This window comes from Elephantulus edwardii, unplaced genomic scaffold (assembly GCF_000299155.1).
Source record: "Elephantulus edwardii isolate Elephantulus edwardi_28Jun2011 unplaced genomic scaffold, EleEdw1.0 scaffold00031, whole genome shotgun sequence".
Taxonomy (NCBI): Eukaryota; Metazoa; Chordata; class Mammalia; order Macroscelidea; family Macroscelididae; genus Elephantulus; species Elephantulus edwardii.
Window position 1 is genome coordinate 20,794,744 of NW_006399781.1, and position 15,196 is coordinate 20,809,939.

Consider the following 15,196-nt stretch of genomic DNA (forward strand, 5'->3'; position numbering starts at 1 on the left):
TGTTCTGTTAAATTTTGCTATTTTGACTGGGGTGAGATGATATCTCATAGTTGTTTTAATTTGCATCTCTCTTAGGGCTAGGGATTTTGAGCATTTTTTGTGCTTGAAAGTTTGCATAGAAAGTTGGTTTTCTATCCCACAATTCATTCACATTATATTTTGTGATGTTGATTACAATACCCACATTTTAACTTCCTCAACGTGTTCTCTGTTATCTGTTCCTTCCTCTTTTTCTTGCCCTCTGAACTTTCTCCCTGGGCAAATGCTGCACTTTTAATCTGTGTAGTTATTTATTCTAAGGGCTATATTCCTTCCTGTTGCTACTGATCACCTTTTATTGTCTATTGTTTGGCTGAAAGTCATGGGGATGATTTAAGCTCCACATCTGATGGCTCACTAAGGGCCTTGTCTCTGGGGTTCTACCAGGCTCTATGAAGGCAGTGAGAGTGGTCTTTTTTATGATTTTTAGTTTTATAATCTTGACTGCAATTTTCCAAATGATCTAGAACTGTCTGTTGTGATCCTTTTCAGAACTGGCAGCAGCTGTAGCTGGGCACCACCTAGTTTTTCTGGTCTCAGTGTTGTGGAGACTGATGTTCTCAAGAACTGTTCATTCTTTGCAGTAACAGTCTTTTATTTTCTTCACACTTTCTTGCTCCAGAAGGGAAGAGCTAGAGGCTGTACCTTTAATGTCTGCTTCTAAGCTTTTAAGACCTCAAGAAACACCTCATTAAAATAGGAATGTGGAACATTGTCTTGGTGGACTACATTGACCTTGATGTCCCATGACTACAGTCTTGAGTGAGCTCCCAGGCCCAGTGACTCATTCCCTCAAGATGCTTTGTTATAACTAAGAAATTTTCATAAATATACAGCCTGTTTGCTTACCTATGAATTATAAAGCCACAATTACAAACCTGGGGACTACCTATATGACCCTAAGCCATGTGAGCAGAGGTGAAAGGGACAGCCCATTGCTTGCCAATCTCTGGAGGAATGGTGTATTTAACATCTGTCTGACATCTTTTTTTTTAATTCTCTTTCTGCCAGGGTTCTAGCCTATTCATCTAGCCCAATGATGGCTGTGGACATAGAATGCAGGTACAACTGCATGGCCCCTTCGTTGCGCAGAGAGAAGTTCACCTTCCAGATCTCATCAAAACCAAGCAAACCTCTGAGGCCCTGTATTCAGCTGAGCAGCAAGAAAGAAGCCAATGGAATGGTGGCCCCAGCTGTGCAGGAGAGAAAGGTGAAAAAGCGGGTGTCCTTTGCAGACAACCAAGGACTGGCCCTGACAATGGTCAAAGTGTTCTCAGAATTTGATGACCCATTAGATATTCCGTTCAACATCACCAAACTTCTAGACAACATTGTGAGTTTGACGACAGCAGAGAGTGAGAGCTTTGTTCTGGATTTCTCACAGCCTTCTGCAGATTACCTGGACTTAAGAAAAAGACTTCAGACTGACCACGTCTGCCTTGAAAACTGTGTGCTGAAAGACAGAGTCATTTCAGGTACAGTGAAGGTGCAGAACCTTGCATTTGAGAAGACTGTGAAAATAAGAATGACATTCAACACTTGGAAAAGCTTCACAGACTATCCTTGTCAGTATGTGAAGGACACTTATGCTGGTTCAGACAAGGACACATTCTCCTTTGACATTAACTTGCCTGAGAAAATCCAGTCTTACGAAAGAATGGAGTTTGCTGTGTGCTATGAGTGCAATGGGCAGACATACTGGGACAGCAACAAAGGCAATAACTATAAGATCATCCGGGCTGAATTAAAATCTACTCAGGGCCTGGTCGAGCCACAGAATGGACCAGATTTTGGAATAGCCTTTGACCAGTTTGGAAGCCCTCGATGTTCCTACGGTCTGTTCCCAGAGTGGCCTAGTTATTTTGGATATGAAAAGCTAGGGCCCTACTATTAGTGACTGGTGTATGGCTGAGCCTGTATACAAACAAGCCTTAGTCCAGTCACAGTGGGATGCAGATGAAACCAAATAAAGGGTAAAGTTGAACTGCCATCAGGCATAATTTTTTTTTTAAATAAAGGATCCTGTTCACTTTTTGCCTTAAGCCAGCAAATCCAGTCAGATTTATATAACAGAGTCGGTTTCATCATATTCATTCCCTCGGAGGGTACGCTGGGTGATGTATGTGGTGTACTGGTCCACATGGGGGCCCATGTCAGTCCCAAGGATCAGAGTGGATGGTGCTGGGAGGTCTACAGATAAACAAGGCCCGACATATGCAGTGGTGCTACAGATCAGGGCCTGATTGAAGCCATCAGGGACGTGTCTGGGATACCCAGAGGACCTACACCACCCATCTGGGATGAAAAAGTCACCTACAGGTGTCACTCAGTCCCAGCCACCTCACCTCAATTCCTCGTCACTCGTCTTCCAGCATCCTCGACCCAGCCAGGCTTCTCTTACGTGTTGGTGCTGCTGTTCCACATCTACACACACTTCACACTTGATCCCTGTGTCACTGGTCTGACCTTGCACATTTCTATTACCGCTTTACAATTGGTAGGTAAGAGAGATGAGATTAGCTCCTTCCCCCCTCTCCCCCTCTGTTTTGCTTTTTTTTTTTTTTTTATGCAGCTCATCTGATGTTCAGGAAAACATTATAAAGCAAATGAGCCTGAGGCTGACCCACATTTCCTCCTCCTTTTCCCTGATACCTATATTAGTGTCCCAGTGAGAAACAAAAAAATAACACACCAAAACCCCTGTTATCTAGTGACTGGTCCCTGTCCAGGGTTACAGATTGCAGGGCTGTGACAAGACAGGACAGTCATGCATGGGACAGGGTTAGCTTCTCCTCTTGGCTCCAGGAGAGCGTCTGAAGCACTCACTTTTACCTTCACTCGCCAGTCAGCTCAGTTACAAGACTGCTTTGAGCGTGTTCGACTGGTTCATAAGCATGTCATTCTTCACAAAAGGATTCCAGATCTTCTTTTCTGGAGAGTCATCGTTTATACTGTGCTGTGGACATTTTGATTCCAGCGATTCTCAACGCCATCAGAAAGTGTGGTTTTATTTTGGCTATGATTTACCATATCCTGGACACTTGGCACGCACCCAGGGACTTGGAGTTGTGGGTGCTCTTATTATTTATGGTGTGTGAGGAATAAAACCTATCTAAGTTCTCATATTCTATTTTAAGTATTTACCAGCTCTGAAATATCAGAGATTAATTGTTCTAACCATATTGGACCTAGAGAATTAAAGTCTGTGTGTTGGCTGTTGCTATTGTAAAAGAGACTCTCATTCATTGTCAGATGAATCCACCAAGCCCAAGACTATTCCTGGGTAGAAATGGTTTGTATTTAGGAGATTTAAAATATATATTTTTACATGTCTATTTGTAGGTTGGGGACTTTTTTTCCCATTAGTTGTTTCTTTCCTCCTTTCTCTCCTCCTTTTTTCTTTCTTTTCTTTTTCTTTTTCCCCCTGAGCTTATAGAATTTTCCTGAAGAGAGAATGAAGAAGGATGCACAGTTGCCTGGATGTGGGGCATAGCTACTGGACTCCAAGTCAAGAGTCTTCTTTTGCTTCAATTATCCAGATTAATTAGAAACACTTCATGGCTTCTTCCACTTTGTAAACGTGGCCTAAGGGCTCAGTGTCAGGCATGGATGGGAATATTCGGGCTCTGAGTTTTATTGTGCTCTTTCTTTTTTATGAACTTTAAGGTCTTTTGCGTTTTTAAATGCAGTAAACAGTATCTAATGTAATCCCTGTTCATAAAACTGATTGTTACTAGTCTGTAATTTAGTGCTTTGTTTTTGTGTTGTGCTTCTCCCAGGTGCGTGGGGCAACTGGGGTAATGTGATAATGCCATGTATGGGGAAGTCACATTTTTTTGTGTTATGCCAAAATAAGGCAAAATTGTGTTTATGTAATAAACTTTCTAACTTTCTATCAGATCCACAGAGGGTACTTTAGAAATTCAGTGATTAAGACAATCGGTATAAATCAACTGATCATGTGTAGGTCGTAAGTGTAGGTTTTGAGAGGCCCCATCCCCTTTCAGGGATAGCATAAGATGCATAATGATTCACAGGCTATCAGAGTAAGGGGTGACAAAATAGTTAACTGTATGTTATATAGAAAAATGCCTCAAGTGACGGTAGAGTAACTCCTCAAAAGCCTAAGACATTCCCATGTCAAAATTTGAAATATGCTAACTCAGTGATAACTATCTCTTCCAAAACAGCCTTAAATGTTTCCCCTACTCCTCCATGCTCCCAACTCACCCAGCATTTTTGCTAAGGGCACTGGTTGCCAGCCCCCAACCCACACACCTGGATGCTCAGTGCACCGGGCAGGGCAGCGGGCGAGTCTTCACCTGCTTGCAGCTTGGTTCCTGTCTTCTCTCCTCAGTGTTACTACTTGGTGAGGTGACAGTATCAGAAGAATGCTCTTCTTTCTTTACTGCTCCCTCCTTCTACCATTGCCTGCCTTTTTGCTTTGGACCCAGTCTGGCCCCTGATACTCATCAGATGGCCTCCGGACCTGCTTTGATCTCCATATTTCATCACTCAGTGTGTAGGTAGGCCTTTCACACTCAAAGGATGAATGACTTCTTAGATGGAGCCTTCATTGCAATCCCACATGTAGTTTTGCCCTTCATTAGTTGCTTGTTGGGGCAACAAACGGCCCCAGTCATTCTGTCCATCCCGCATTGCCGCAGAAGGACCAGCCTGCCATTACGCACTTGTTCATAGACAGGAAACGGTTTTATTTTAGTGATGCAATTGATTGCCCAAAATGGAAACATTTGCAAATTGGGTGCAATAAATAAACTGGGCTCCATAAATGTATGTACTAAATAAACTTTCAGTGTTTTGTTTTTTACAGTAAGTGTTTGGCTGAGTTTTGTTTTCAAGTATTTTTGTTAGAGGACAGGGGACGCCTGTAACATGAGTGATGCAAAAAAAGGGAGCTTTGCATTTCTCTAGGAAGTAAATGATTTCAGAAGTCAATCATAGACTTTGTACGTGTAAGATTTCATTTCGAAGGTGATGAAACACTGTTCTTTCAATAAGTCTTTTAAAAGTTGTACATTTTTAACTTCTGAGAGAATGCTTTATGTTTTTTGTTCTTTTGCTTTTTTAAAATAAGCATTGCATGGGTCAGCTGGACATTAAATGGGCTACATATACTTATAAGTCAAGCAAGTGTGTGTTTGCTCATTTTTTTATTAATTTTAATGAATCTTTACAGACTTTGGATTTCCATTCACTCATTTTTTTCCAGAAGAGCCCGTTTTCTGGCTCTTAACTCTCTACAGACAGTGAATGGAGCCTTTGGTCCTCTTTCATTAGTTTCCACTTATAGAATTCCTTATCCGGATGTGGTTGACAAGAGCAGCCCTGGGTAGTCCTGATAGCTAATGTTCTCCCCGCGCGGATGTGATCACTAATTGCAGAGAGAGGGGGAAGTCACACAGGATGGGATCTGGCCAGGTCATATGAAGTCATATGGCAGCTTAGCTTCTCTCTGAAGTCAGAACCTTCCAGCCTGCAGTGGAAAGCTGTCGTCCCAGGCTTGTCGTGCCTGTGAAACACTTCAGCCTACATTGTAAAGCTGTGAACTTTTTTTACGGTTTTGCTTAACAGTGAGACTGCCTGATCTGTGACGACTCCAGAACACAGCCACGGTGGATGACATTGTTTCGCTTTTACTTCAGTGTGAATGTAGAACTGAAAACTTATATTCGTATTATACCTGAAAGTGCCTCGTCAAGAAACTTCCAGATGTTTAAAATAAGACAAATATTTTTGTACACAAAGTTAAAGGGGAATGCACTTTAAAAATCACAAGAGTGGATGTTATTTTGTGTGGTATAAGTGAGTGGTTTGTTTATATCTCAAAAGCAAAAAAATATAATAAATGTAGAAAACGAAAATGAAACCTGTCTTTCTGTTCTTAAAGTCAGAGGGAGGGGATTAAAAGATTATAAATCAGTTTATTTCCACATGTAATATTTACATTTCAAAGGAGAAAGATTACACTCCAGGGCTAAATTGTAAGGCATGGAGCAGGAGAGGGTGACAGTTTTCTAGGATGTCAGGGCAGTGAAGGCTGATGCAGAAGATCAAGGCCATCCATATTGAATGACCCGAGGGCCTGTTCCTTCCTATCAATCCTTGCTCTTGAAGCGTATATTTGGCTTAGCCTATTCGTTTACTGCAATATTCCAAAAAAGAGGGAAGTTAGTGAAGTGGGAAGAGCACAAGTGATTATCACCACTAAGTCATTATCAAGCTTTTAACTACTTGATCAAACTCCGTAATCAACATAACTAGCCAGCTCCTGGTGGCTCCCCTTTTTCCATTGTATATCCGGATATTTATCTTAAATAAGATTTCCAGAAACATTTAATTTTGAAATTCAACAGAAGGGATGAATGGAGAAAACTGCCTTTGGTGATTAATAGTGTTGGCTAGCCCCTGCCACCCAAAGTCAATCTGCTGTAAGTCAATCCACAGTAAGTGGGTAGAGCGGGTCAAAGTTGATAAGGAGATAAAGACCTCATATATACCTAGATTTCCCTACATTTATAAACACTACTCACTATTTGCCTTCACAGAAAGGGAAAGTAAAACCTCAGATATTGATGGAAGTCTATTTAAGATGGAGTATCTCCCCCACCCCCCATAACAACAACAACATCTTTTCCCTTATCACTACATAGCACTTAAGGTCAATTTGTGAGAATTTTTCTTATCAGATGTTTGTTATTGTTGTTGTTGTTGTTGTTAAGTGCCCAGTCGCTTGCGACTCATAGTGACCCTATGTACAACAGCCCTAATCTGCTCTGTCCTGTGCCAATCACACTGTCTCTGATACACCCATCCCAATTACCCCAGTCACAGAATCAATCCACCTCATAGAGGGCCTTCCCCTCCTGTGTTCTCCCTCCACCCTACCAAGCATGATGTCCCTCTCCTAGGACAGAACCCTCCTTACAACATGTCCATAGTATGTTAGGTGGAGCCTCAGAATCCTTGCCTCCAGGGAGCCACCCGGTTTAACCCTTTCCAGGATGAATCTGTTTGTTTGTTTCTTTGTTTTCCTAGAAGTCCATAGTACCCTCAATACTCTCCTCCAGCACCACAGCGAAAAGACATCAATTCTCCTATCCTCCTTAGGCACTATCCAACTCTAATGCATAACAAAGGATAGCAAAGACTAAGGCCTGTATCAGGTGCACCTTAGTCTCCAGAGAGAGACCGTTGCTCTTCAGTACTTTGGAGAGGTCCCTAACAGTAGACTTTCCCATGGCATTGCACCTTTTAATTTCCTGGCTACTAGTGTTAAGAGTTGACTGTGGAGCCAAGCAAACTAAAACTGTGAACAGTCTCAATCTCTTCACCACCCATCCTGATGCTGCCAATTGGTCCAGTGGTCAGAATCTTTGTCTTCTTGACATTGAGCCTCAGTCCATATTGAAGGCTGCAGTCCTTGACCCTCTACAGCAAGCGCTTCAGGTCCTCCTCAGTTTCAGCAAGCAGGGTTGTGTCATCTGCATAACGCAGATTGTTGATAGATCTTCCACCAATCTTGACCCCACATTTCTCCTCATAGAGCCCAGCCTCTCGGATAATCTGCTCTGCATACAGGTTGAAAAGATATGGAGCTAGGATGCATCCCTGGCGTACGCCCTTCCCAAATTTAAACCATGTAGTGTTCCCTTGTTCTGTTCTGACGACTGCCTCTTGGTCCAAGTATAGGTTTCGCATTAGCACGATCAAGTGTTCTGGGATTCCCATTCTTCTCAGAGTCAGCCACAGTTTGTTACGATTATCAGATGTTTAGTTTATTTAAAAGAAAAAAAGAAAGAAAAACTTTCCTAGAACAATATCTTCAGAATAGCAAATACCAGCCTTTCTGAATCATTCATTTAACATTAACTGTTCATCTATTATGTGTAAGGCAATGCTTGGTGCTAAAACAAAACAAAACACAAACCAGAAAACCACCCAGCTTCAATTAGAGATGTTGTAAGTTTTATGGAAATCCTTTTTTAAGCATGGAAAGCAATGTTATTTGCTGTGAAAGTTTCTTAAGTTACTAGGGGTCAGGAGTCTAGGTTCGGACCTTAATTCTGCCACTAATCTTTTCATACTTCTCTTGTCTGACAAAAAGGAAACTGGTAGTGTGGTCCATAGGCAGTTGTATTGGCAATCCAAAGGCTGAGTGCCTCTTGAAGTTCAAATCCATCAGTCGCTCCAAGGACGAAAGATGGGCAGTCTTCTCCTGTGTGATTCACAGACTTTCAAACCCAAGAAAGGGTCAGCATTTTTGTTCTGGGGCTTGTTTTTGTAAAATTGTTTTAATTTTACTATTATACTAGATTATTTACAAAATTCCAATACATTGTTTTCCAGAACAGATTCTTCCAATTTCCTTCACCCCCATCAATCAAAGTGTACAACTCCATTATTAATTACTCCCCTCCTCCCACACATTCTCATTCCTCCACTCCCCCCTTCCAGATCCTTATACTTATTCTACAATAATGGTTTTATACAATATTTGTCCTTGTGAAACTGAGTTAGTTCACTCAGCATAATACTCTCTAGTCCCTCCCGAGTTAGGTAATAATTTACAAAATCATTGCTCCTATGTGCTGAGTAGTATTCCATTGTGTGAATGTTTCATAATTTCTCGATCCATTCGTTTGTGGTTGGCTATCTTGGGCTGTTTCCTTGTTCTTGCAATTGTGAATAATGCTGTTAGGAATGTCAGTGTACAGTCTTGACTCCTTGACAAGAAAAGTTTATTCTTTTCCTGTCAATGACTTTCTGAAGAGATTCTCAGTGTTTCTAGGAGGAATAAAGTAATCAAAGGATACCAGTAGTTTTCAGAATACATTTAAGAGTCGGGTAACATATTCATTTCTCTCTCTGTTTTTAAAGTATCAGATGCTTTTAAGGTTTAAAAAATGTTCAAAGTTCAGAATTCCTGATAGGAAAACATTATCTGAATGAATATCTAACAGCAAACCCCTGCAAAATGTCTCAAGTGCATTCAGGATGCTCTTCAGAGCAGCCCAGCTTTCTTGAAAAGAAGATTAGGGGTACACTGGTTTGTATTAATGAAATATCCATTGAGTAGCTGGGTTGCTTTTCCATTTGTGAAATGAGTATTGAGCTTGACCTCCCAATTTGGCTGACAATTTACTGATGAGATTCATAACCATGGATTTACTCTGATATTTTGACAGGTTTTCTGGATTCTGGAAGACCACCATAACTTCTGAATCCTGCATGGCTGCAGGATCACTAAAAATCGATCACTATCACAAAGTGACATCTCTGAATCACTAAGAATCTCAATGTGGCCAGGCATACCTGCCATTCCCATTCCAGGCATTCCTCCAGGAAAGTCACCTGGAAAAGCACCATATTGACCACTTTGTTACCTGGCTTCTTCCTCCCTCTGGGCTCATTCATGTTCTTAAGAGCCTTCTTAACCCTTTCTGTCCTCTCTTTGATCTCTTGCTCTTCACATTTTGTTTCTACATTCTCCATGTTCTGCAATTTTCTGGGCCCTTAATTGAACTTCTTTCAGTATTGCACTTGCCTCTTCATCATAGTCTAGTTTACCAGCAAGGGCAAGTTCATGTACTGCTTCTTCCCAATGACCCAGAAGTTTTGTGTTTCCTCCCACCCCCGCCACTTACATGGCTGAGCTGAATCAAAATTCATTTCAATGGTTCTTCCACAGTCTTGAAGGGGAGAATTTGGCTTCTGTAATTTGATGAAGACACTGGATTTCTTGGCATACGGAATAGCTAAACAAGTCTGATGGCATCTGTCATTGGCTTTCTGAAGCTCACCATCAGTTAGGGCATCAATGGCAGCCACTGTCTTCTCATTGTCCTCCTCCATCATCACGTTTATCTCTACATTTTCATCTCCATTTCCTGAGGGGCATCAGTGTCTGATTAAATCACAACTTCATCATCAATTCTAGGTCACCTTTCTCACTTGCTTCCTCATCTGTCTTTAGGTCTTCCTCTGGCTACTTGCTATCTGGGTTTTCCTCCTTGGCATTGTCTTCTGATTTAGCTTTAAGAGTAGCAGGTGGTATTTTACCACCCATGCTTTCTCTACCCTCTCCTTCATGAAGTGCATTTCCTCGCTGTGCAGAACGCTCGGGTCCTGCTTACACATCTTGACGAAGGGCTGAAGCTCACACACTTTGTCAGGATCCATGATTTGCAGGCGGTGGGAGGTGGAGGGCGCAGAGCTGGAGACTTAAGGCCCCATTCCAGGCCCAGCGTGACCATGCACAAGGCGGGGAGGGGGGGATATTATTTTTTTTCTCTCTTGGAGCTATTAGTTTATTATCATAATCTTTATTTCATCTTTTTGAGACTAATTATTTTTTAAATTTTATTCTGAATTATCTACATAATTTGAATACATTGTTTTTAATAAAAGATCCTTCCCATTTCCTTCACGCCACCCACCCATCGAATGTACAACCCGATGATTAACACCTTGCCCACCCATCCTCACCTCTCTATTTCCACCCTTCTCCTGCCACTCCTTGGATCCTCATACTCATTCTACAATAATGGGTTTATACAGTATTTGTCCTTGTGGGACTGAGTTAGTTCACCCAGCATAATGCTCTCCAGTCCCTCCCAAGTTAGATAGTTTACAGAATCATTGCTCCAGAGTGCTGCGTAGTATTCCATTGTATGAATGTACCACTACTTCTCAATCCATAATTAATTTTATTAATTTAAAGTATTATGTTTTTAAAAAAAGTACCAGATATATACCTTTAGTCATTCTATATATCCTATTTACATCTTTGTAAGTTATTGTTGTATACCTTCAAGTCGGAATGACCCATAGCTGACCCTCCTGCAGGTTTTCAGAGACAGCTAAGCAACCAGGAGGAGATTGCCTTGTCCCTCTTTACTAGAGCCATTGTAAAATGCAGCATTCCAGCTGGTAATTTAGGATTAAAGATACCTAGGAAACAGTCGCAGGGCTAGTCAATGTCAGAGACAAGAAGACAACACAGGTTTTTTTCCTTTTTCCAAGGATTGTCTTCAAGAACTAGAATTTTTTTTTTTATTTTTTTTTTTTTTAAGAACTAGAATTAGTTTTACTAAGATAAACTAACTTCATGCTGAGGAGATACTGCCCACAGGGGAGACATGAATGAGCTCACTGCTCAAAATTCAAAAGCTTCCTCTAAAGAGGCAAAGAACGTGAACCATGAAGAACCACAGATTGTCATTTAGGTATCTGAGAGCCTATGCAGACATCAGGCTGAAATTTATGAGGAGAATCTACCATGGGGCTTGGACTTCAGAAGCATGTCAGGAGAAAACCAGGCCCCCAGCCTGAGCTTTCCCTGTTTCCAGAAGGATCAAACCCTGTCATAGCACAGGCCACTTTTAACCTTTATCTACTTCCTCTGTCACTATGCCCAGGAGAAGGGAAGACACAAAAATATATCCACCTTTTTCTGTGAACATGCAATTCTTTGGTGTATGTTACTCACCTAGAAAACCTGGTTGCTTCCTCGGTATCAGTCTGGTGCTGGACTTGTGGTTCAAAGGTAGACTTCATGCCTTTCATGTGGGAGACCGTGGTTCAATTCCAAGCCAGTACACTTCCCTTGTAATTGCCAGTGAAGGGTTGTGTGTTAATATGTTGCTCAAAAGGTATCAATGGAGCTTCTAGACTAAGATGGACGAATGACTAAAATGAACTAGGAAGAAGGGTCCTTTGTTCTATTTACAAAACTTGTGGTTATGTGCCATCGAGTCATTTGCAACTCATAGCTACATAGATAGCCAACAGACTGATGGATCAGAATTGCCAATAAAATCCTAATATGAGCGCTGAAGGGACTGAGGAGGTTTTATGACGTTCCAATTGTTTAAAAGGAGCCATGGAGGCATAATAGTTAAGTGTTTGGCTGTTAACTGAAAGGCAGAAGTTCAAACCTACAAGTTTCTCAAAGGGAGAAAAGACCTAACTATTTGCTTCCATAACGACTATAGGCTAAGAACGGCCTATGCTGCATGGGCCCCTGTGAGTCAGAATTTACTTGACACTACACAACATGTCCAAAGGAAGTCTGTTACCACTAAAGAGCTCTTAAGTCTTCCAGTGTTCATACCAAAGAGTCATCAGGAAAATGAGAATCATGCAAATCACAACCGGCACATATTTCAGGAGCTACTGAGTTGACTGCCATGTGACCATAATTGTGTCATGAGTTTGCCTGACAGTCCCTTCTACCTTCAACCCAAGTGGTCTTGGCTGATTTAACCTGTTGCCAGGCATGATAATCTGGTAAAACCCATCCACTTTCTTAGTATTAAGCTAAACACTGAAATAGCTACATAATATTTTCATGAACTATTAGGAGCTCTGTGAGCGATGGTGACCGAGTGGTAAAAATTTGAGTGGCTAACCCTAAGGCGTGTGGTTGAAATCCACCAGCTGCTCCGTAAACCAAGGATGGGCAATCTCCTTATGCCCAATTTAAACCCTCTGAAAGCCTACTGGAGGGCCAGCTATGAGTCAGCTCCAACTGACAGCACGTAACAACAATAACATTGGGAACTCTGGTGGTGTAGCCCATAAAGAGTTGTGCTGCTAACGCAAAGGTGGTTCTCCTCTGTTGGTTGAAATCCACCAGCAGCTCCACAGGAAAAAGACAAGAAATCTCCTCTCATCTCCCAAAAACCTGCTGGAAGATCAATTATGAGTCAGTTCAAATTTGACGGCAATGAAGTAGAGGTATTCTCATATACGGCTTTCCACATTTGTACCTGCAATAACGTTGTTGTTAGGTGCCATGAATCAGTTAAGATTCAGAGCAACCCTATGGACAAAAGATCTGAACCCTGTTCTATCCTGTGCCATCCTCACACATCCTGACAGGAGCCCATTGTAGCAGTCACCACGTCAATCCACCTGGTTGAGCGTCTTCCTCTCCTTTGCTTACTTTCCACCCTTCCCAGCATCATATCCTTCTCCAAGCTCCTCCTAGCAACATGCCCGAAGTATGTGAGGCAAAGTCTCATCATTCTTGTCTCTGAAGAGCACCCCAGCTGCACCCTCTCCAAGATGTATACATTTGTTCTCCTGGCCTTCCATGGGATGTTCAGTGCTCTTCTCCAACACCACAGCTCAAAGGCATCAGTCTTCTTCTGTAATTCTGTCCTTATTGTCCAGCTCTCAGATGCATAGCAAGTAACCAAGAAGACCATGACCTTCAATAAGTATTTGTTAATTTGAAATGTTCACTTATCTAATCAATTGACCTATTGTCTGATCATCTTGCAGCTTTAATTCTCATAGCATTCAATTTGCAAGACACACACACACATGCACAAGATCTTGGAAAGAACAGTGACAGTGGAAACATTTTGTATGCCTAAATCCTTCCTACACTGGTTCAATTTTCTTCTGTGACATGGTTTGGTGCTACCCAGGGGTTCCTTGGTGGGACATACTCTGTCCTTGTCAGGACAGGCAAAGAGCAACTTCAGATATGCAGTCCTCCGTTGATAGCAAATGAAGCACAAGAGAAGGGTTCCCAGCTCTGCTCACTACCTCTTAGCCAGGAAATACAGAGATACTGTGTCTCTAACTACAACTCAGTCTTGTGGGATGGTGACTCAGACTACACCATTTTGTGGGTTTCAAGCATTTTATTAAACATTTGGTCTTTGTCTTTCAAACAAGTATCATGTGAAACACAATTTGTGACAGAGAAAGAAAGAGGTCCGAGGTGAAAACTACAGGAAGCTGGAAATCACAGCCCTTTCCCTCTCCTCAGACTCCTGAGGTAATTCATCTGGAAACAGAGATGAGAGCCTCCTGCTTCCTCCACTGGCACATGGAGTTCAAGGATAGCCTGTAAAAGAAAACAAAGGCTCGATGAAGAAAGCACAGCTATTGAATTCTGTATTGTGCAAAAGGATTTTGGTTATATTTATCAAGCATAATTATTATCTCTTTTCACACACACACAAAAAGTCGTTGACTTGTTCACACAAAAACTCATTTAAGTTGACTCATTTTTTAGGAATGCCTTAAATTCACATACATAAATAAAACAACTTGATGAGGCAATTTCTGTTCATTATTCTGTAGCAATAAATGTATAAAATCATTCACTGTTTCCATGCGCATTTGTTATGAGGACCAAATATTCTGGGAAATACAGAAATTTTAAAAATGGCATTATTGTTACCAAATTATTTGGACTCTCTCCAATCGTTAGTGTATATTATTTTCTTCCACCATGTTTGGACACATTTTACTCCAATTACTTGCATCAAACTAAATCCCAGGAGTCTTAATGCTTTTTAAATAAATTTTTTATAAGGTATGAATATCAGATAAATTCACATGTAGTTCTAAAAAATAATGAAGAGATACCATGTACATTTTATTCAATTTCTCCCTGTGCTAACATTTTTCAAAACTGATACGAAGTCAAAACCTGTATAATGACATTGAAACAGGCAGGATAGAGAAGGTTCCTATCATCACAAAACCCCTCATGCTGGCCCTCTGCAGTCACATCCAGCTGACTTCCTTTACTCACCCTCACTCCTTGTTGAGTCCTGGCAACCACTGATCAATCTCTTCTTCATTTCTTCAATTCAAGAAAGGAGATCATATAAACCTCATTAATATAAATGGAATAAGATCATGTGTAATTTTTTTGGGTTGACTTTTTTTCATTCAGCATTATTCCTTGGAGACTCATCCAAGTTGTTCCATGATTGCATCATTTACTACTTTTCATTCCTGTGTGGTAGTCCTGGTCACCTACTAGTAAGAGGGTGGGCTGAATCCCAAAGATACTTGGTTCAAATCCACTGGCTGCTCCTTGGGAGGATGGGTGATTTCCTTCTGTAAGATTTACTGCCTCTGAAAAATCCTCTGGAGGTTTAGCTATGAGTTGGTTCCGACTCAATGCCACAAACAAAAATAACATTATGAATATAGCTTCTATGAATATTCACAGACACAATTTTATGGATACAATTTTCCTTCCTCTTGTGATAAAATGGCTACAAAAGGCCAATATTTAGGCTAACATCCCACATACCTTATATTAAGAAAAAACAGATTATATATTTGAAATAAAAAGTTATAGAGTTTGTAGAAAAACTCA

At 41.1% G+C, this 15,196-nt stretch overlaps 1 protein-coding gene and 1 pseudogene across 1 annotated transcript; one reads left to right on the forward strand and one right to left on the reverse strand.

Moving 5' to 3' along the window:
- Window positions 1-1,075: 1,075 nt before the first annotated feature.
- Window positions 1,076-1,933, forward strand: LOC102856550 (protein phosphatase 1 regulatory subunit 3B-like). The gene has a single exon (XM_006884140.1). It carries the CDS (start codon window positions 1,076-1,078, stop codon window positions 1,931-1,933), a length of 858 nt encoding a protein of 285 aa, XP_006884202.1.
- A 7,183-nt stretch (window positions 1,934-9,116) lies between these two features.
- On the reverse strand, window positions 9,117-10,242 carry LOC102862375 (annotated as a pseudogene).
- Between the last annotated feature and the right edge of the window lie 4,954 nt (window positions 10,243-15,196).